The following is a 22,245-nucleotide window of genomic DNA, read 5'->3' on the forward strand; positions in this document are numbered from 1 at the left end:
TACAAGTAGATTTTGGGATTATAAGTAGTTTTTGAAACCAAGTAGATTCTGAAAATATACATAGATTTTGGAACCAAGTAGTTTTTGAAACTATAAGTAGATTTTGAAATTAAGTCGTTTTTGGAACTATACATCGATTTTGAAATTATAAGTAGTTTTTGAAACTGTATGTACACTTGGAAACCATCTGTAGATTTTGAAATTAAGTAGATTCGGAATCTACAAGTAGATTTTGAAATGAAGTACTTTTTGGAACTCTAAGGGGCAAAAAAGTCGAGCTCGAACTGCAGAATGGAAAAGCGTCCAAAGTGAGGCAGCCGTTGAAGCACATTTTGTTTGAAATTTGCTCGGTCGATAAAGACATAAAAAGACATAAAAGATAGAATTTGAAAAGCGGATTCTCGTCAAACGGGATAATACATTCTCTCTCTCAGAAAAAAACAAAAAAACACCAAGAACGACGATTTCTCCACGAGGAAATCCAGGAGACTTTTCTGAGACGAGACAGAGCCACACTGTTCCTCTCACCCTCTGAGAGTGTGTGTGTGTGTGTGTGTGTAGCTTATTTTGCAGCAGCTGTGAAAGACGTGTGTTTTTGCTCGTCCGTCGCCCTAACCCGACCCCCCTTTTCCCCCCCGTCACCGTAAACTAGTTCCACTCTTCACATTGCCGTAAAAAGCAGCTCAGGTAGAACAGGAAGTCGCTCCCCGTGTGTCACGCACAACGCATCACTCGTCCGTCTGTAAGACCGAGGGTGGAAGGAATGGGAGGAGAAACTGACGCAGAACCAGAATTCGGTCCGTTGCGTCCAAAGAATCCATTCATGTCCGAGGAGTTTGCGTCCAAAGTCTCACCTCTTGGTCCCGGATCAGGGGATTTTCTTTATTTTTTTTGAAGTCAAAGTGGATGTGCTGTAGACGCCACAAGGTGTCAGTGTTTGCCAGATCTGCACATACAGACGGAGGACATGAGGACATGAGGGTCGATCCCCATCGCTCCTCTTTACACATACACCGGCTCACAGCCCTCGCCCTGCTCCCCCTCCTCTTCGTCCTCCTCCTCGATGTCCTCGTCATCGTCGTCGTCCTCCTCCTCCCGCTCCTCGTCCTCCTCCTCCGGGCCCGCGCAGACGCCCGGGGCCTCCGGCGGTTTTGGGTAGCGGAAGGGGCAGCCGTTGTCGTCGAAGAACCGGCGGAAGGTGAACTCGTAGAAGGCGTGCTCCGGGTGCTTGCCGTGCGGCGAGCAGAGCATGTCCAGGGCGCGCGTGCTGTCGCCGCTGTCGCTCCACGCCCCGGGGCCGCCCTCCTCCTCCACCGGGTCAAAGTTGGACGTGTCCATCGGGTGCGCGATCTTGGGCCGGTACGGCGCCGGCTGCTGCCGCAGGTTGCTGGAGAAGTCCATCTCGGCGAAGAAGGGGTGCGCCTTGATCTCGCCGGCCCCGTTGGCTCCCAGTCGCTCCTCGGCCGAGCAGCAGAGGCGCGCGATGATGTCGACAGACTCCGGACTCAGTTTGACCTGCGCGGGCACCTGTAGTGTGCTCTCCCAGTTAATGACCTGTGGACAGAGAGACAACATATGAGGTTACCAAGGTGACACCATCATTCACGTCTCGCTTAGTTTTTCCCTCTTCTTCACTGACCTTAATCTGAGTCTCGGTGGGCGTGGGGGCCAGGAAGGGCGGCTGTCCCACCAGCATCTCAAACAGGATCACGCCCACGCTCCACCAGTCGCACAGCTGCGTGTAACCTAGCATCGCAAAAACATCGCAGATTAACATCGTTACGCTGCTATTTCACACACACGGCGTTAAGCATTTAATTTTTTTATTGACGCACCTTTGCGCAGCAGCACCTCGGGCGCGATGTAGTTGGGCGTTCCCACCAGAGAGTGAGCGAGGCAGCGCTGGTGCTGCCGGTTAGCGCGTTGCTCGAGGGTCATCAGGCGATCGCCGCAGCGACAGTTGGACACGTCGTCCCAGAAGTCGCTGGGCTCCATGCTGTCCTGTCGGACGTGGCTTCCTGTAGACGGAAGACGGGGAACAATGACGCATGTGATGGAACAACCGCTAACGGGGTTGACCCGGTCATGTTGACCCGGTCATGGTGACCCGATCATGGTGACCCGGTCATGGTGACCCGGTCATGGTGACCCGGTCATGGTGACCCGGTCATGGTGACCCGGTCATGGTGACCCTGGGATTGCCTCCAGCACCCTCACGTGGGTATTAATTTCTCAGATAGCCTCACCTTTCTGGTAGTACTTGGAGTTGTGCGTCCAGCGGAAGCCCGTGCACAGGCCGAAGTCCGTCAACTTGATGTGTCCGTCGCGGTCGATGAGGATGTTGTCCGGCTTGATGTCGCGGTGGATGAAGCCCATCTTGTGCACGCTCTCGATGGCCAGCGTCAGCTCGGCCACGTAGAAGCGCGCCAGCGGCTCCGGGAAGACGCCCATGCGGATGAGCAGGCTCATCATGTCGCCGCCGGGGATGTAGTCCATGACGAAGTAGAGGCTGTCGCGGTCCTGGAAGGAGTAGTAGAGGCGCACCACCCACTCGTTGTCCGCCTCCGCCAGGATGTCGCGCTCCGCCTTCACGTGAGCAACCTGAGAAAAAAACGACGCCGTTTAAATTACAAACATCATGGTTCATACACGCTTTTCCAAAGGCCAAGAACTTTTAAGGTCATTTTTAACAGGTTTGAGTTGATGTTTATGAGTTGGAATTTTGCGATTAATGATTGCGCCAATAAGATATTACTGTGAGCGAAAGAGAGTCAGTATTTCAAGCATTTTTAAGCACTTTATCCAACATTCAAGCACTTTTCAAGGATTTAAATCACCTGCACGAAATGCCTGAAATGTATAATTTCAAATGGAAATGTTGTTTTTTTAATAGCTGTTGTGTTTACTTTCAACTCATTTGCTCTCTCTTTGTTCGACTTTACTTGCACATTATTCGGCAGGGATTCTAACCTCAACAGACCGAGACAGAGATTATGGACTCCACGTTTGTCCTGCGTTAGGCCTAGTCTACGTTTCTGAAAATGTCGTAACTTAAAAAATGTTGTAACTTTTTGAAAATGACAACTTTTAAAAAAAGTCATGACTTTCTGAAACTGTCGTAACTTTTTGAAGACGTACTCACTTTTTGAAAATGTCGTGACTTTTTGAAGACGTATTCACTTTCTGAAAATATCGTAACTTTTGAAAATATTGTAACTTTTGAAAATATTGTAACTTTTTGAAAATATTGTAACTTTTTGAAAATATTGTAACTTTTTGAAAATTTTGTAACTTTTAGAAACAAATTTATTTTTTAGAAACTTTTTTTTTTTTAGAATTTTTTTTTTTTTTGGAAATTTAATTTTAGAAAATTTACATTTTTTTTAGAAAATTAAATAAAAATTGAAAATTTCCTCACTTTTTGAAAATGTTCAATTTTTTGGAAAATGTAATTTTTTTTTGAAAATGTTAATTTTTTTTGAAAAGTTAATTTTTTTTTGAAAAGTTTCAATTTTTTTGAAAAGTTTCAATTTTTTTGAAAAGTTTAATTTTTTTTGAAAAGTTTAATTTTTTTTGAAAATGTCCAAATTTTTGTTTAACGTGAAACAGTAGGTGGCGTCTTAACAAACAAGGGAGACAAAATTCAAGCACTTTCAAGTACCCCATGTCGATTAAGGGTGATTTCGCTTTCAATGATTTTCAAGAACCCTGGCTTTAATTCAGCGGAGGTGCAGCAGGTTTTAGTTTGATTAAAAACAGTTGTGGCTTCTTCCTCACGTTTTAAGAACCATTTTTTCACAAACGAGTCTTAAAATGACCTGGTTGCGGTTGAGGACGTCTTTCTTGCGCAGCGTCTTCATGGCGTAGAGGGCGCCGGTGTCCACTTTGCGCGTGAGACACACTTCGCCGAAGGCGCCGATGCCCAGCGTCTTGATCTTGACGAACATGGACTTGTCCATCTTGGCGCGGCGCAGCCGGTTGTAGTTGGACTCTTTCTGGTTCAGCATCTTCCTCATCTGCTCCTGCTCCGCCTCCGACAGTCCGGCCTGAACAAAGAAGAAGACGAAGAAGAAGAGTTAAGCGTTTCCAGTCACGACCTCGGGAATGCGTCACGGTGACCTTTTCGTGTCAAATTTAACTCGTTTGTCTCCGACACAGCCGTCTGCTGTGCGTCTGCCCGCGGTGTTTTTCGTCTCCCATTAGGAATTCTTTCAGTCTAAAGTTGGGTCAAAAGGAGCAGAGGCCAAAGTCATGATTCAGGACAAGATCACGCAAACTGGAATGTGAACTCTGCGACTCCTCGCCCCGACACAAAAGTCTGCCTGTCCGTAGAAAGGGAGATATTTTTAGTGCGACGACTCATTACTCATTTTAAACACACCATTAGCCACTAATTGCCTCAATTTTCCAAAGCGTTTTTGACTAAATTCCTTCATTTATTCATTTACTTGCCTGTCAAAATAAAAGTCCAAGGTCTTCACGGTTGCTTCAGGCAGTTTCACAGACATTCACATGTTTATATCGTGTCTTAACACTTTAGTTTTATCCATATTTTTTGTCTTTTCATTAATTTGAGTTGTTTAGATGCATTTTATCCTTGTATGTTTTATTCATTATTCTCTACAGCACTGTGGTTGCTTTACAAATAAAGCTGGATTGGAGTGGACAAAAACATTAATATATGTGCTTTTGTAGATTATTTAAACCAATTTTTACCAAAGAAAGTTGATTTTCAAACTTAAAAACTATTATTATTTACCGGTCAAAATAAAAGTCCATGCTTCCTTTAGGTAGTTTGACAGAAAACGGCATCATACTATTATTTACTTTTCTACTGTTTTCTAATCTCAATCTGTCAGATTAAAGCGCTCTCACCTTTGACATCTCTTGCTCCAGCTGCAGCCTGCGGTTGAGCTTCTGCTGGTGCGTCTTCATCACGTTCTCGATGTGCTGCTCCATGTAGAACTTGAAGGCGAACGGCGAGTAGGTCTTGATGCGCGACTCCCTCTTCTCCTCGTCGCGGCCGTTCTTCCTCACGGGCACCGGCGACGTCTGGATCTGCTTCTTGTCCTTCACCGCCTTCTCGCCTTTGCCCAGCTTCGTCTTCTCCTTCACCTGCTGCTGCTGCTGCTGGCTCTCGTCGCCCTTCCCGCTGCCGCCGCTGCCCGTGCGAGCGCTCCTCGCCGCCGGGTTGCCGAGCTCCTGGGCGCCGCACATGGCTCCGGCTCCCTCCAGGGGCCCCGGCTCGCCAGACATGAGCAGGTTTTTGGGGTACGGCGGCGGTGGGCAGCGCGGCTCCTGGGCGGCCTCGATGGCGTACGTCTCCTCGGGCATGTAGGCCAGAGGTTCTCCTGAATCCTGGCCCTGAGCCGTCATCCAGCCCGGGTGACACGGACCCACCGCTGTTTTGGGCTCCGGCCTCATCACGCGGATGCTCTTGACCGGCTGTTGAATGGGCGGGGACGTCACAGCCGTGATGGTGTTCGGCGGCCCCAAGGACGAATCCTGTTTCCCGGCCGTAGGTGGCGCCGCCATCACAGGCCGGACGCCGCTGGGGCCCGCAGAGCGACTGTTGAAGGAGTTGGTCCTGCTCGGCGCGCGCACCTCGCCCCTGAACGGGCCCTGGGGCTGGGGTTGCCTGGCTTGAGGGGCCCCCTCCGGGCCTGGAGGCCCCGCCCAGTGGTGCTCGTACAGGTCCAGGTTGAGGCTAGCCCTGGACGGCGTCATCAAGCTCTGCGGCAGATCCGAGAAGTCGGGGCCCATGGCTGCCACCCCACCCGGGGAACGGGACATCATGTGGACTTGGTGGGAGGTGGGGCTGGCCTGTCGGGGGTGGGAGTGCGGGGGCAGGTACAGGTTAGCGGGGTATCCTCCCCCTCCTGCGACCCCGGGCCCGCTCTGACCCATGGGCCCCTTCCCCTGCATGTTGACGTAGTTGTCTTGTGGCGCGATGGGGGGCGGTGCCATCTTATTTTGAAAGGACGGGGTCCTTTTGACGCCGTAGCTGGCGGGCTCCATCATGTGAGGTCTGGCGTGACCGTAGTCGTAGTGGGGGCCTGGGACAGGGCCCCCTGGTGGCTGTGGCTGGAGTTGCAGGGGTTGGCCAGGGACGTTGTAGCTGATCATGGGCCCGTGCGGGGCCCCCGGTGGGTACATGGTGTTGCCCGGGTTGCTCTGGGGGGCCATGACCGGTGGATACGTTCCCATGCTGGGGGGTCGACCCATCGGGTTCCCCATGGCGGGGCCCTGTGCCGCGCCAGACGGCGGCATCATGTAGTTCATTACAGGCGGGGCACTCATGTAGGGGCCCTCAGGGCCGTAACCGCCTGCCCCGTCGTACATGGGCGCCCCCATCTGGTGGTACGGAGGCATCGCACCTGCGTCTCCCGCAGCTTCCATCGCAGGCCGGTGATCCATGGTGTTCGGCATCCCGGCTTTTCCTAGGAGGAGCAGGAAACGTTAACGCGTTAACGGCGTCAACGCCAACGTAACCGCATGACGCGTTTCCATGACGACTGACCAGAAAAAAGACGCTTGGGACGTCATGTTTACGTACCAGGGCATCGGAGTCCAGGAACCGCTTACCAGTTAGCGCCGTTAGCTCGCCTACAGTCGAACTGGAGCCGTCTGTTTATTAAACCAAAAGAGCAGCGCTACAAATACCCAGCGTACCTGTGCCTCTGTTTTTGAAAGCGTTTCAAAGCATTTAGCGTTACTTTAGAGAATCATTGTGACAATCGGGAGTCACGTAAACATGACGTCACGCGTGTCTTTTTCCAGGTCAGTTGTCAAGGAAACGCGCCACAAGTTAAATATCAACAAATAAACAAACTAAACAAAGAAATAGCACTTTATTTGTACCTGGCGACGTTTGTTTGATGACTCGGACGATGAGTTCGTTCCGAGGGTCGAGGTAACCCATCTTGCTGATGTACTCCAAGGCCGCTTCAATGTTTCTGCTTCCTGTTTGCTTCAGCGCCCGCACTGCCATCTCCTGAAAACAACACACACACACACACACACACAAAAGAGTCATTCTGATGTCAAACTTTACCGAACTTCTTTATTAATTCAGACGTTCAAATGTGTCCTTTTAGAAGACGCGTCTTCAGTACAGTCTTGGACACAGAATCAGGTTAAATCTGGTTTGAGGTCACGTAAAAACAAACAAACTCGCAAAAACACACACAGTGATTCTGTAGGTGCTCAAACACCTGCATCCTCCTCATTTAGGGTCACATTCCACTGACTTCCTGTGTATGTCTCACACACACACACACGAGGACATACCATACAAATGTGGCGGACATTGGAAAAACATGAGTGAGTCGTTCTGAGCATCAGAAGACAAAGTTTCATGAAGAGGCCTCTGTACCTAATAAAGTGGCCGCTGGACACCGAGGTGTAAACATAAACAAAAACGCTGAGGGGAAAAAAAAAATCAGACCCACACCTACATGAGGAAATCCCCTCGAATGGCACATGACCTCACTGCAGAGACATGTCCAGTCTGCCCAGCTGCTCACACACACACACACACACACAGCAAGAACTGACCGGCGCCCCTGCTGGCCACACACAGATACAGCATCACATACGTGTAAATCTTCATCTCTTGGCTCCAGATTGATTTTATTTGGGTGGAGAAAGTGACAAAAATGGCTCTTTTCATTCCATTTAGACAAATATCTCAATATCACAGTATCGTCGTATATGGTCGTATACCCCGTGTACCTCCAGTTTTCATGTTTTCCGTCACATGTTATTTATAACACAGAGGAGAAACTGTGTGTGTGTTTGCGTTACAGGGACTTTTAATTGGTTGAAAAGCAGCAGCAGCAGCAGCAGCAACAACAGTGGGCACAGTCAGCTCTGAAACGCCGGAAATTCCACGGCCACACACTTTCTACGCCTCATGTTAGTGTGTGTGTGTGTGTGTGTGTGTGTGTGTGTGTGTGTGTGTGTGTGTGTGTGTGTGTGTGTGTGTGTGCGTGTGTTGTATAGGTGTAAGCATGCAGTGTGGACATGTGCCCGATTCCCGTCTCCTCCCATCACACACACACACACAAATGACCAAAACTGACCGTCCACACACACACACACACACACACGTGTGTTTATACTCCGTTTCCTGTGTGTGTGTGTGCGTGCGTGTTGCATTCCAGTGTAAGCAGCAGACAGTGCTGACTGTTCTGTTCCGTCACATTCTGTCCCTCACTCGCCATCTCTTTACCTCACACACACACACACACACACACACACACACAGATAATCTCTTATTAATCCAAGGATTAAGTACGATGAAAAAAAAGAAGAAAAGCTGTACATAAAGTTTATAAAATAGTTGTTTTGTTTAGAAAAGAGATATAAAAACATGAGAATAGAGTTATTTCAGCGGTTCTAAAAGCCTGGGTCGGGACCCACACTTGGGTCACGGGAGATATGTTTTAGGTCCCCAAAAACAAGTTTCCAGCATTTTTGCAACTTTTTACTTCAGATTTATGAATATATGTTTGAAATAATGTGCATAAAATGAAGTTATAGGGAATTAATTTACCAAAATTATATTCGGCATAAATTAGTTGCGAGATTAATGCACAAATTAGGAACAGAATGTTTAGGAAACATGAAGGACATATTCAAACGGAAACAGAACTTTACCAAAAAAAAAATATTTTTGTCTTTTTTTTTTATTTTAAAATATTTTCCCACTCTGCGACCCATTTTTCAAAAAAAAAAAAAAAAAGAGATAATTGTGGATTTCTTAATCCAAGTATTTGCCATAAATGAAAGTAAATCAGCATTTTGAATAACCTGGACTTTTAAATTTGAAAAAAACGACAAGCTATTACATGTATTAACTTTGAGCGTGGGAGTATTTAAGGTATTTCCTGTGGTGGATAACAGAGGATCAAATCACTACGTCCACTTTTTAATCTCCTTTTCCTAATTTCACATTTTCTATTTAGTAGAAAACCAGTGTTTGTAAACATGTGCAGATATAACTCATCTTTTAGGATTGTATGTGTGTTTAGGACCTTTTTAGGACATTTTCAGGACCAGAGGTCCTTTAAGAGACCAAAACATGGTCCTAATGAGGCAGATCCCTATTTCTTGGGGCATTAAATAAATCAGAAGTAAGATTTTAATTGTCGAAATCTGTGTGAGGCGAGCCCGGTGACCCCGGCTGTCATGGCGACAGATGTTCCTCGCTCACATTCCTCAGACCAGGAAGCAGGAATCCAAGTTATTTGGAGTCTGGATCGTCTCAGTTTCTGCGTCTTTCTGCGTCCACATTTTCACTCTGTGGTCACGAGCGTCAGTCGTGGGACGCGACTTCGTCTGAAAAAAACGCACAATCACCGGCCGACAAAACTCAACTCTGTCCCAACTGACACACAAACACACAATCCCCCCTCCTTGACCAAATTCTTTTAAAACACATTCCCCTCAAATCAAAGCCACATGGAGGACGTTCAGGAGCAGAGTGCAGCTGGACGGACACGCCGCAGAGGACGTCCTCGTCCAAACTTAATCTTAATCTTTCAGACTGGGCTAATTTACCAAATCCACTTGGATTGAATTGACTTTTCATAACATAAATGTAGCATAATGTTGGCTAAAACAATCAGAGTTGATGTGAATACACTCTCAAGTATAATATGCTAATACTGCAGGGCTAAAGCTACTTCTCTGAGCCCACAACACAGACACGGACCATTAAAGCTACACATTTGAGCTAAAGGACGACATAAAGTTTAACCGTCAACTACTAAATCAAAATGTGCTGCTAGCTTACTGGTAAACCTGATATGCTAAATGTAAGCTAGCCAGCACCTTCTCATTAAAGAAGCTAGCTTATCGTGGTGCTAGCTAACACGAATGTGATGCAGTTTCTTTCCCTTAGTTCAGCTAACTAAACCTACATATCTGCATTTTTCTTGTCATGTAATTTAAGAGAAAAGTTGGAAACCTTCCATGGGAATTAACTGGAAAATGTCAAAGTTAGGAACATAAATATAGCATAATCTTGGCCAAAACAATCAGAGTTGATGTGAATACAGTCCAGTATAACATGCTAATCCTCTATCACAGGACACATAGCACACAACTTACTGCAGGGCTAAAGCTACTTCTTTGAGCCCACAACACAGACACGGACGATTAAAGCTACACATTTAAGCTAAAGGACGAGATAAAGTCACCGTTTGATGATATTATGGGGTAGATCAGGGGTCACCAACCTTTTTGAGACAGAGAGCTACCTGAAGGCTAAAGAATAATATGGAGGGCTACCACATTAACATTATTTTTTTGTTTACCATTTAAATGATTAATATTATGCATTCAACTGCATACACATTAATTCCAGTGCTTACTCCTAATGATTACCAGTTTTTATAAACAATATCAAAGATATTTTACTGAGAGATCATATGGATACATGCACGTGAGGTGAAGTGAAGTGAGCCCGCGGGCACCGTATTGGCTGCCTGCGGGCTACCAGGTGCCCGCGGGCACCACGTTGGTGACCCCTGGGGTAGATAGAAAGTTTAATGATCAGCTACTAAATGTACAAAATGTACTGCTAGCTTACTGGTTAACCTGATATGCTAAATGTAAGCTAGCCAGCACCTTTTCATTAAAGAAGCTAGCTTATCGTGGCGCTAGCTACCACAAATGTGACGCCGTTTCTGTTTTTACAGAAAAATAGTGAGCAAAAAGCATTACTGTGAATGTGTTTTATACTGTTCAGAATTCAAATTTAACACAGAAAAATCTGTTGTTCGTGTTTTTTCCTATAAAATCCATTTTTCTTCATTTTAAATGGTTAATACATTATGTAAATAAATGCAGTTTATTGTAAATAACTGCCACATGTTCACTATAGAGTGTAAAAACTGAATTTGGAAAAAATTGACTGGGCGGAAAAAGGCTCTAAAAGGACTTATTTTAGGCTATATAAATGAAACTCAGTGAAATAAACCCACACATGCGCAGTATATTTAAGTTAAACCTCCAACGCGTCACACACTGGACCTTTGAATAAAATAAATTGTGCTGAACGAGCACCGGAGATTCTTTTCTCCTTCCACTTCCTGTCCTTCCCCGTCATCTCCATGCGTGGCGTGCCACTACTTCCACCCTCCGCCCTCGCTCCCCCTCCAAAACATTTCCTCTTTAAGAAAAAAAAAAAAGAACATTATGTAACGACACACACACACACACACACACACACACACACACACACACACACACGAAGAGGAGGAGGAGGAGGAGAACTCTTATCAAAAAAGAAAAAATAATGGATTTGCTACAGGAGGAGGTGAAGGCCGAGATTTAAGTTAAGGGGTTTTCAAGGACATGGGAACTCGTATAAACATACAGTATATATACATAAAAGTCTAGTTTTTAATAATAATTTTTCCTGTTTTAAACCTTTTAAAGCCAAATTTGAAACCCAATTATCAACAGTAACACATCATATTTAAATAGTGCTTTTAAATGGCGCTCAAAGACGCTTCATGTACATTTAGCATGCGCACTTAGACCATTACACCACCGACTCCTATAGACCATTTGTGATATCTAGACTATGGACTGGCGATGTGTCCAAAGTGTGGCCTCCACCTATCTAAGTAACGTACGCACAAACACACGCAACTTAACCATCACAACTACGTGCCTTAGTTTAACAACAACAATAACCCCAATTCCAACCCAAACCCTAAAACTAGGTCTTAACCCTGAAACAAGCCCTTTAAAGTTGTGAAGACAGGACAAAAATGTCCTCAAAGACACAAATACAAGTACACACACACCTATAACCCCTTAACCTAAAGCCCTACCCTAACCCTAATACTGAACTAGGTCTCTTTAGGACCTTTAAAAGATGTGAGGAGCAGACAAAGATGTCCTCACTCGATGGTTAATGAGTTTATTTGGTCCTCACAAAGCCACACATACATGAACAAACACACACACACAGAGTGGTGAAGTGGGTCAGAGTACGAGAGGCGACGCGGTGGGTGGGTGGACGTCGTTCCTGTTCCACCCTGTTGCCATTGAATGTCCACTTCCTGTTTGTATTGAACGGACTCCACCACAGTCAGTTCACACACGGTGGCAGAGAAAATGGCCACCATCTCTTTTATTTATTTATTTATCTATTTATATTAAATCTCCTACCGTTAATACACACACTCCTGTAGAACCAAAAGAATGTGTTTTTTTTTTCCTCTTTTAATTCAAGCTTTTTCAAAATAAAAGTGTCTTTGTTCACATGGTTCAGCAATAAATGTTGATTTGTGATGCAGAATTAGCCCATTAATCAAAAAAAACATGCAGAAATTACTACTACTAATAATAATAATATTATGAGACATTAATGGCACTTTTCCACGACACAGTTCCAGCACAGCTTGACTCAGCATGTTTTTTTTCGCTTTTCCATCACTGATAGAACCCGATACTACAGGAATCAAAGCCAACAATGAACGAACTGTAGATTAAAATCCCTTAAAAATGTGTTAATCTCCAACATTTAGCAAAGGAAAGGTCTAAAATGTCAATATTTAACAGAGGGGTCTGCCGTATTTAGCGAATTACGACCACGTTCAGTGGTATTTCAGGAACAGGAAGTACTGAACGAGTCTGCGAACAAATCTTTTTCAATCAAACCGATCCTAATGATTCATTTACACCCAAAACGACTGCTTTGCAAGTCACCAGTTTGTTGTGCGTTTGTGTCGCATATAAGAAACCACGCCACGGCAGTTTCATGCAGCCGTGCTGCGACTATGACTCCGCCCCCAAATTGAGGCGGAGCTATGAAGACAGACCTGCTCTACAGGAAAGCAGAGTAAAAACACAGATACTTTCAGGAACAGGAAGTACTAAATGATTCTTTTTAAAATCGACTCATTCTAATGATTCATTTACACTCAAAACAACTGCTTTACAAGTCACTAGTTTGTTGCGTTTGCGTCACGTATAAGAAACCACGTCCGGCAGTTTCATGCAGCCGTGCCGTGACTATGACTCCGCCCCCAAATTGAGGCGGAGCTATGAAGACAGACCTGCTCTAAAGGAAAGCAGAGTAGATAAAAACAGATACTTTCAGGAACAGGAAGTACTGAACGATTCTTTTTAAAATCGACTCATTCTAATGATTCGTTTACACCCAAAACAACTGATTTACAAGTCACTAGTTTGTTGTGCGTTTGTGTCGGGTATAAGAAACCACGTCACGGCAGTTTCATGCAGCCGTGCCGTGACTATGACTCCGCCCCCAAATTGAGGCGGAGATATGAAGACAGACCTGCTCTAAAGGAAAGCAGAGTAGATAAAAACATAGATAATTTCAGGAACAGGAAGTACTGAACGATTCTTTTTAAAACTGACTCATTCCAATGATTCATTTACACCCAAAACAACTGCTTTCCAAGTCACTAGCGTCACGTATAAGAAACCACGTCACGGCAGTGTCATGCACCCGTGCCGTGACTTTGACTCCGCCCCCAAATTGAGGCGGCGCCACTGCATGAAGGCGGACGAACGCAGACGATTCAGCGTGCGGTTTGCTCACCTGGTCACAGCCGGCGTTGACCAGCTCCTGCAGCATCTGCCTGTTGACCTCTCCGGCGCCCGCGGGATGTCCCGACCCGGACGACGAGGAGGAAGACGAGGACGAGGAGGACGGACCGGACTCGTTGGCGAACGGCATGAGCGACTTGCGGATCTCCCGCAGCGCGCTCTGGTAGTTGTTGAACTTCTGCGGCGGCCGCAGCTGCTGCTGCCGTCCGGCCGCGTCTTTGCCGCCCTTGCAGTCGGACGCTCGGCCACTTCCTCCGCCGCCATCGCCCCGGGAGCCGCCGCCGCCGCCGCCGTGCAGCGCCTGGCTCACCAGCTTGGCCGGCTGCTTCAGACCCTCCTTGATCTCCTGCAGCCGCTGGCGAGTGTTGCCCACGTACGGCGCCGCTGGGAAAGTCTTTGGCCTCATGGCCTCAGCGTCCACGGACACAAACGCTCTCTCTCTGAAAGATCACTTTAAACGTGACCGACGTAAATCGATAAATAATCTCCTCTCTCGTGCAGGTGGAGCAGATGACGATGTGTATGATGATGATGTGTGGGATACTACAGGCATTCCATGTTTTTCTTTTTCAAGGCTCGGGTTCCAGCTTATTCCAGGAAATGCAGCCGGTCACGAGGGCACGGCCGAACAGCCAAACCATGACGCCGCCAATCTGTGCCTGTGGACGAGAGAAGAGGGAAAAGAAAGAAGAGTTAGCGCAGCAGGAATGTGGTCAAGTGTCGCGTTCGAGCGTCTAAAATTAAAGTGAACACAGGGTTTTTGTTTTTCTTTCTTTTTGTTTTTACGACATACAGAAAAAGAAAGTAGAATCTCAGACTTTCTGCCGAGAAGGAAGGATTTTAAAAACACTGAAAATCCTTCTTTAAATCAGATTAATTCGACTTTATTTCACTAAATTATCTGCAGTTGGATGTAGGGAAAAACATTTCTGGGATTATCAGGGAGCAATCGACTCATCAATGAACCCAGAAAATTATCTATTATTAGAGAATAGAACATCTTTTGTCAAGCATGTAAATATTAGTGTTAGGCGCGCTAACAGGCTAACGGCGTCAACGTTACGGCGTGACGCGTTTCCATGACGACTGACTGGAAAAAGACACGTGTGACGTCATTTTTACGCGCATGTGTGCCTACACGGGTACGCTGGTTATTTGTAGCGCTGCACTTTTCCTTTAATAAACAGACCGCTCCAGTTCCACTGTAGGCGCGCTAACGGCGCTAAACGAGCTAATGCGGCTAACGGAGCTAAACGGTGCGTGGACTCTGGTGTCATTTTTCTGACATTTGCTGAAATTTTCTGACATTTTCTGACATCTCACATAATTTTCTGACATTTTACAAAATCTTACCACATCTGACATTTTCTGATATTTTGGGTCATTTTCTGATATTTTACGAAATCTTACGTCTTCTGATATTTTACGACATTTTACGTCATTATCTGATATTTTACATCTTACGTCGTTTTCTGATATTTTGCTAAATCTTACGACATCTTACGTCATTTTCTGATATTTTACGAAATCTGACATTTTCTGATATTTTACATCTTACGTCATTGTCTGATATTTTACGATATTTTACGAAATCTTACATCTTACGTCATTTTCCGACATTTTACAGACCAAACAAGTACTCGATGAATCGAGAAAATACTCTTGATTATGAAAATAATAATCAGTCGCAGTGATAGTGACCAGTGTGAGCGCGCTGAAACAACCCGGACTCATCATCTTTAGTACAAACACAGAACAGTTTCATAGCTAATGCATCATCGAGGAATGCTACGGCTCATAAAACGCCACCTGACCCTCCCTCACTCCCTCACCCCCTCCCCCCTCTCTTTCTACGACGAGCCCCATCAATGCATAGCTGTGGTTGCACAAGTTCCCCCCCCCCCCCCCCCCGGTCACTGCATACTTGTGCTGCGTGGTCATCAGTAAACACCGCTGCCACGGCAGGAGACGACGACGCTCGGACAGACATTCAACACCGCTCTGCCGCGTCTCATCTGCACCGAAACATGCGCCGCATTCTGCCGCCGCAGCGTTTACTCGCCCAGGGCGGACGAGGACGAGAGGTGACGTACGGGGGAAGACGACGACGACGGCGACGTCTTCAACAGCTTTTCGGAATAACTGTACGTTAGTGGAATGTTTGCGACAGCGATGCGCAGCGTGCAAACGCGTTGACCTTTAACCCCCGGGTTGCTGCGCTGACCTGTCAGGGGTCAATCTCTGACGACCTCTGCTTTAGGCCTGAAACAAAGAGGGGTTAAAAAGTCTCATTTAATGACAGCTATTCTTGCATAAAGTCAATTTGATTCACAACGTCATTTTTCTACTCTATTTTTTTATATTTTAGAGACCACCAGACAATATTGTCACGATATTTAAGTCACAATATGATATTATCATTGCAATATTTAAGTCAGAATACGATATTTATCATAATATGTATCGCAATATTTAAGTCAGAATACGATATTTATCACAATATGTATTGCAATATTTAAGTCAGAATATGATATTATCACGATATATAAGTCACAATACGATATTTATCATGATATGTATCGCAATATTTAAGTCACAATACGATATTTATCATGATATGTATCGCAATATTTAAGTCACAATACGGTATTATCGCGATATTTGAGTCACAATACGATATTATTACAATATGTATCGCGATATTTAAGTCACAATATGATATTTATCACAAAATGTATCATATTTAAGTCACAATACGATATTATTACAATATGTATCGCGATATTTAAGTCACAATACGATATTACAATATGTATCGCAAAATTAAAGTCACAATATGGTATTATTGTGACTTAATAATAAATTATTACAATATGTATCGCGATATTTAAGTCACAATACGATATAACAATATGTATCGCAAAATTTAAGTCACAATATGATATTACAATATGTATCGCGATATTTAAGTCATAATACGATATGATTACAATATGTATCGCAATAGTTAAGTCACAATACAATATTATTACAATGTGTATACATTGTGACTTAAATATCGTGATAATATCGTATCGCAAATGCACACAAAAGGCATCCCTTATAACGCGACATGAAAATTAGCATTAGCATTCGCCGTGACCGCAGCATAAGTATCTTCTAAATTGATTTTGTGTTTATCAAACAACAGTATGCTTTTGAATATCGCAATCAAACAAATTAATCTCCAAAATGTTCGGTCCTGGCGTTGAAAAAAAACCCCCGACATTTTGACACTTGACAAAGATTTACTGTGTTTTCATAATCTGCACACAGATACGACAACTATGTTTTTATCCACTATCTGGAAAATCCAGAGGAAAATAATCATGGTATTCATAAACTAAACTCCCCCCCCACCCCGCCCGCCCTCCACCACCACCTCCACCCTCCAGCCGTCACCCTCCGACCGCCGCCCGCCTCCGTGCCTCTGGGACATTTCTGAGAACGACACAGTATCCACTGTTTGTACAGATAAAACTGTGTGTAGACAAAAACATGTTTGGTTTTCCTTTTTTTTTTTTTCCTCTTTTATGATGATGGCGGTGGCGGCGGCGGTGGTGGGAGACGGAGCAGGGCGGGGCTGCGTGAACGTTGCCCCATCTCTGGGATCTCCAGCCGACCATTCCTGCGATGCTTCAGGCGCCGTCGTCTGACCAGCGAGCATGCCATTCCACAAGTAACTACAAGTCAACTCATACCAGCGTTGAATCATGGGACGGTCGGACCAAAATAACCCCCCCCCCCAAAAAAAAAACACATCTATGTACGATGACGTCCGTTTACAATTCACCAGATTAAAACCCCCATAATTCACACGCAGCATAACTGACCCATCAACACATACCCGAGCCTTATCTCTGCTCTGACCTTAACCTGACCTTTGACCTTTGACTCCACTCTGGACAGCAGTTGACACGATTTCTATAAAACAAATAAATTACCCAAAAAAAACGATGGTTTGAGGGTTTTTTCATGGCTGAAACGATTATTCTACCATAAATGAATGACTAAATTATAATTTTGTGTGTTTTTAAATAATTAAAGCTCCCAGACTATGATTTTTTCTGGATTTTTTGCTCCATATGACTCAAAAATCAATAAAAACTGGATCATTTTGCTTTGAGTACAAAACAAAACATTGAAGAGTAACATTTTGAACTTTATCGATAAGAATTTTCTCAACATTTGAGTAAATCACCGTTACTTGCAGCCATGTTTTTATTATTTATTAATAAAAACTACTTCTATGATTCATTTTCTCGAAATTAATTCAACATTTTCTGAATTTAAGTGACAAATAAGCTCCTCTATGACAGTAAACTGAATAAACATTTGAGATTATCCTCATTTTTGCAATATTCCATGTATTTTTAAAAATAAATAAAATAAGGATTAATGTTGAGTGAATTATTTCACATAAAACACAAAATATAATCCATAAAAAAGGTTGAATTGCAAAAGAAAGTTGTAAAATAAATCAAAGCCTTGTCACTTAATTCTGCAGTTCCTCCAACGGCCACTAGGTGTCAAAGGGGGAAAAAGGCAAAATCTCTGTAAAACAACTTATTTACTGATTTTACAGCTTCTCGCTGCGTTTGTTGTTGATTACGTGTTATTTTAAGGGTTTTGTAGAAGGAGATGAACGTTTGACGACACTGTGCTGCTCACTCTGCCTCAGATAATCCCACTCAGGTTTCCTCCACCTCTGCCAAAACACACTCGATTCACTCCGCCGACAATAATATTACGCTGGAGGAGAAAATAGGTTGTGAAATCTGTCTTTCAGCACCGACTGTAATATTTGGAAACGTCGGGAGCAGCTGACAGATTAAAAACGTTTGCCTCGGATTGCAGCTGGACTTTATCATCCGGAGACGCTGGGATTAAATCCAAACTGTCGGACGGACTTCGCAGAATCTCCCCGACTGCATTTGGAAAATTAAGAAGTACGAGGAAAAAGAACAGAAAAAAAAAAAAAACCTAGATGACTTCAAGACGGCAGATACAAGAATGTGAATTTTAAGACAAACTCTTCAAAATAAGAGTCAGAAAAGTGGCTTCAAATTAAAAGCATAGGTGAAAATATGCAATAGAATAAAAAAAAAAAAAAAATGTTGTTGTAAAATATCATATCAATATTTGTTTGTGGGAATCGTCGCGGTACGATATCAATAATATCACAATACAGCGATACACAGTCCATTATACCAATAATATCACGATACATGGTCCATGATACCAATAATATCACAATACAGCAATACATGGTACGCAATACAGCGAGACACGGTCCACGATATCCATAATTTCACGATACAGCGATACACAATACCAGTACTATCACGATGCAGTGATACACGATACCAATAATATCACGATACAGTGATACATGATACCAATAATATCAAGATGCAGTGATACACGATACCAATAATATCACGATACAGTGATACACGGTACCAATAATATCACAATATAGTCCACAACACCAATAATATCAGGATACAGCGATACATTGTCAACGATACCAATAATCTCACAATACAGTCCACGATACCAATTACAATCACGATAAAGCGATACATTGTCCACGATACCAATAATATCATGATGCAGCGATACCAATAATATCAATATATCGAGAGACAATCTTATAGCGATACAAAGCGATATCTGTCCAAGTGAAGAAAACAAAAACGTTGACGTGAAAAGTTAAAAAAGTGCAGGATTTCTCCAATTATGAACAACATATAAAGGTCAAAGGTCATAAAGTCTACGCATTGAGCGTGAATGGAGCATCTCTTAACGTAGCTTTTTCAGCAGTTAGCACACAGCAAACTCCTCCCTCTTCTTGTAGTTTTTGAACAAAAAACGCCGTTTGAAAGTTAAGCTAATCCCAATCTTTGGACTGCAGAAGAGCCAACAGTCCAACCAGGATTCAAACCTTGCTGCTGCTGCTGCGAGGCACCGGCACAAACCACTGTAACCCCCCCCCCCCCGATCACGTGACACACAAAGGACTAAATTTAAAAAGCAGCAACAACTTTAGCTGAACCTGATGTTGTCGAGCTGGCGGCGTCCGCTGCCTCCACCAACAACACATTTTTCCATATTTATAGACAAAGAGAACGCTTTAAGACAAATCTGTGACAGAGAGAGAAACAGAAAAGCTCCAGTGGTGCGTTGTGTAAAAAAAAGAAGAAAATATCAAAAATCCCCCTCGGGAGGAATGTTTTAGCACGGCTGTTAGCCGCTGTGACTGTGTGCAATTCATCATGCACATGTATCAAGTTCACGTTGACGTTTTTAAACAGTTATTCCCGTTCAAACGACAGAATAAACCCAGGTTTATGACCAGGGATTCCCAACTGCGGTTAGCCTTTAGCTAATACTAGCTTACATAAACATGACAAATAATCCGGATTAGATCTGGATGAAATTTAGTCTGATGGTAGAGTGCCTCGTCCTACACATGCACACCAAATTGTGTTTAAATCTGATGAGTTTTGACACAGATATGATTGTTTTCTATACGGTTTTGCCCATTGTAAGAGAGTGGGTCTTTTTGGACATTTGACAATGTTTTGCGACGTCATCGGTGGGCGGATTCTTACCAAAATTAAATTGGAACATGCTCGAGTGATCAGCTACCCATACCAAAAAATTCAGATTGATTGGTCGATAACTTTGGACAGGAAGGAAGACATTTAGAGACGAACCCAGTCCACGCCATTGAAAACATACGCTCCTTAACGGAAAATAAAAACAAAACACAGAAACCAGGAGACGATTCGTCACCTCGCCGTCTTTCTAGTGCAGCATGGCGTCTTAACCCGAGGTAAGGTTGGCGGAAAACATTCATGGCTAACAGCTATGCTAACAGAGGGAGGATGAATGACACAGGAAGTCGCATCACTGCCAAAAATGACAAAGACGGAGAAGAAAATTAACACGTTCACTCAAGTCTTGTCTCACTGACGCAGATCAGAGCCAAGGCATCAACAGAATCTGGGTTTAAACAGCTAATCAAGCTAACTTCACCAATCAAAACGTCCCCGATGAGATTAAAGTCAGACGGTTTCAAGATTAGAGTCAGAATTCTGAGATTAACATCGCGATAATATCGTATAGTGACTTAAACATTGTGCCAATGTATCATCATACTATTGTGTTGTGACTTAAATATCGCAAAAATAATATCATGTCGTCACTTAAATGTCGCGATGATATCGTGTTGCGACTTAAATATTGTGAGAATATATCGTGATAATATAGCGTTGTGACTTAAATATCGCAATAATATCATTTTGTCACTTCAATATCCCGATGATATCCTGTTGTGATTTAAATGTGTTGTCACTTCAATATCGTGATATCATGTTGTCACTTCAATATCGCGATGATATCGTGTTGTGATTTAAATATTGCGATACGTTGTCACTTAAATATCACAATATCATTTTGTGATTTAAATATTGCGATAATATATCGTGATAATATTGTGTTGTCACTTAAATATCGCAATATCATCGTGTTGTGATTTAAATATTGCGATAATATCAGGTTGTGACTTAAATATCGCGATGTGTCTTAAATATTGCGATGATTTCATGTCGTCACTTAAATACCGCAATGATAATCGCGTTGCGACTTAAGTATCGCAATAATATCATGTTGTCACTTAAATATCGCGATGGTATCGTGCTGCGATTTAAATATTGCGATAACTTATCGTGATGATATCGCGCTGCGGGCTTAAATGTTGCGACGACATCACGCTGTCACTTAAATATCGCAACGATAACGCGTCGCGATTCAAATATCGCGATACATAGCACGATGCGTAACTATTGACTTATAATCTGTAGATTATCGCGGCCCCAGATGAGATATCTGCAGCGGAACAGGTGTACCTAATAAAGTGGCTGCAAGTGTCCGCAGTCACTTTTACACAATTTTAACATATACAAACACACTTTTGTGTCAAGTAAATGTGACACATTGCTGTTAAACTACGAGATAAAGTTTAAAAACACAACTTTTGGACAAGCAGACTGTGATTAGTGGAGGTGGAGGGAGTAGATGTGAGAGGCTGGGCTTTAAAAAACCTCCATAAAAAGGTGTCAAAGGTGTAAAAATCAAACGTCAGGAGGAGAAAAAAAAACACACGGTTCACATCCGTGCTAAACATTTAGACCCGTTACAAAATGGTGTCAGTGTAGTTTTAGTCTTTGTAGTCGGGGCCTTGGACATGGAAAGGATAGGAAATCCCTGTGTGAGCGTCCTGTGGCCTTCACAGGAGGAGGAAACAAGCCCCAAAAACAAGCACACCTCACTACGCAAAAACACGCAAAGGCGACACAAAAACACACACTTTTCTCTGTTTTACGCTAAAACAAAACTCGGGACTGGACTTTTCCAACAGCAACAAGTCGTGGAAATACCTCCACACCTCCTCCTCCACCACCACCTCCTCCTTCACTCCCCTCCCCAGAAGAGAACAATCCCAGCGGCTCAACTCACCATGTGATGGACGTGAAGAGCGGACTTTTCCGTCCACTTTCGGGGGGGGGACTCGAAAACTCGGCCCGAACGACGACGCGTTTT

At 43.9% G+C, this 22,245-nt stretch overlaps 1 protein-coding gene across 1 annotated transcript; it reads right to left on the reverse strand.

Annotated features, from left to right (window-relative positions):
- Positions 1 to 647: 647 nt before the first annotated feature.
- On the reverse strand, positions 648 to 22,245 carry lats2 (large tumor suppressor kinase 2). Its single transcript, XM_083903180.1, has 9 exons — positions 22,162 to 22,245; positions 13,589 to 14,255; positions 6,862 to 6,994; positions 4,876 to 6,440; positions 3,819 to 4,046; positions 2,247 to 2,601; positions 1,836 to 2,018; positions 1,640 to 1,746; positions 648 to 1,554 (listed from the first exon to the last, which is right to left on the reverse strand). The coding sequence occupies exons 2-9, from the start codon at positions 14,000 to 14,002 to the stop codon at positions 1,003 to 1,005; spliced, it is 3,537 nt and encodes a 1,178-aa protein (XP_083759306.1). The 5' UTR covers positions 14,003 to 14,255; positions 22,162 to 22,245; the 3' UTR covers positions 648 to 1,002.

The sequence above is a fragment of the Microchirus variegatus genome (genome assembly GCF_963457635.1).
Source record: "Microchirus variegatus genome assembly, chromosome: 16".
NCBI classification, from domain to species: domain Eukaryota; kingdom Metazoa; phylum Chordata; class Actinopteri; order Pleuronectiformes; family Soleidae; genus Microchirus; species Microchirus variegatus.

Bases quoted from the DNA above. Each gene is read 5' to 3' on its own strand.
- lats2 (XM_083903180.1), bottom strand. From the start codon at position 14,002: ATGAGGCCAAAGACTTTCCCAGCGGCGCCGTACGTGGGCAACACTCGC. The intron at 2,019-2,246 runs GTGAGGCTATCT...TTCCGTCTACAG, and splicing joins CTCCAAGTACTACCAGAAAG to GAAGCCACGTCCGACAGGAC. The intron at 1,747-1,835 runs GTGCGTCAATAA...TTGCGATGCTAG, and splicing joins CGAGGTGCTGCTGCGCAAAG to GTTACACGCAGCTGTGCGAC.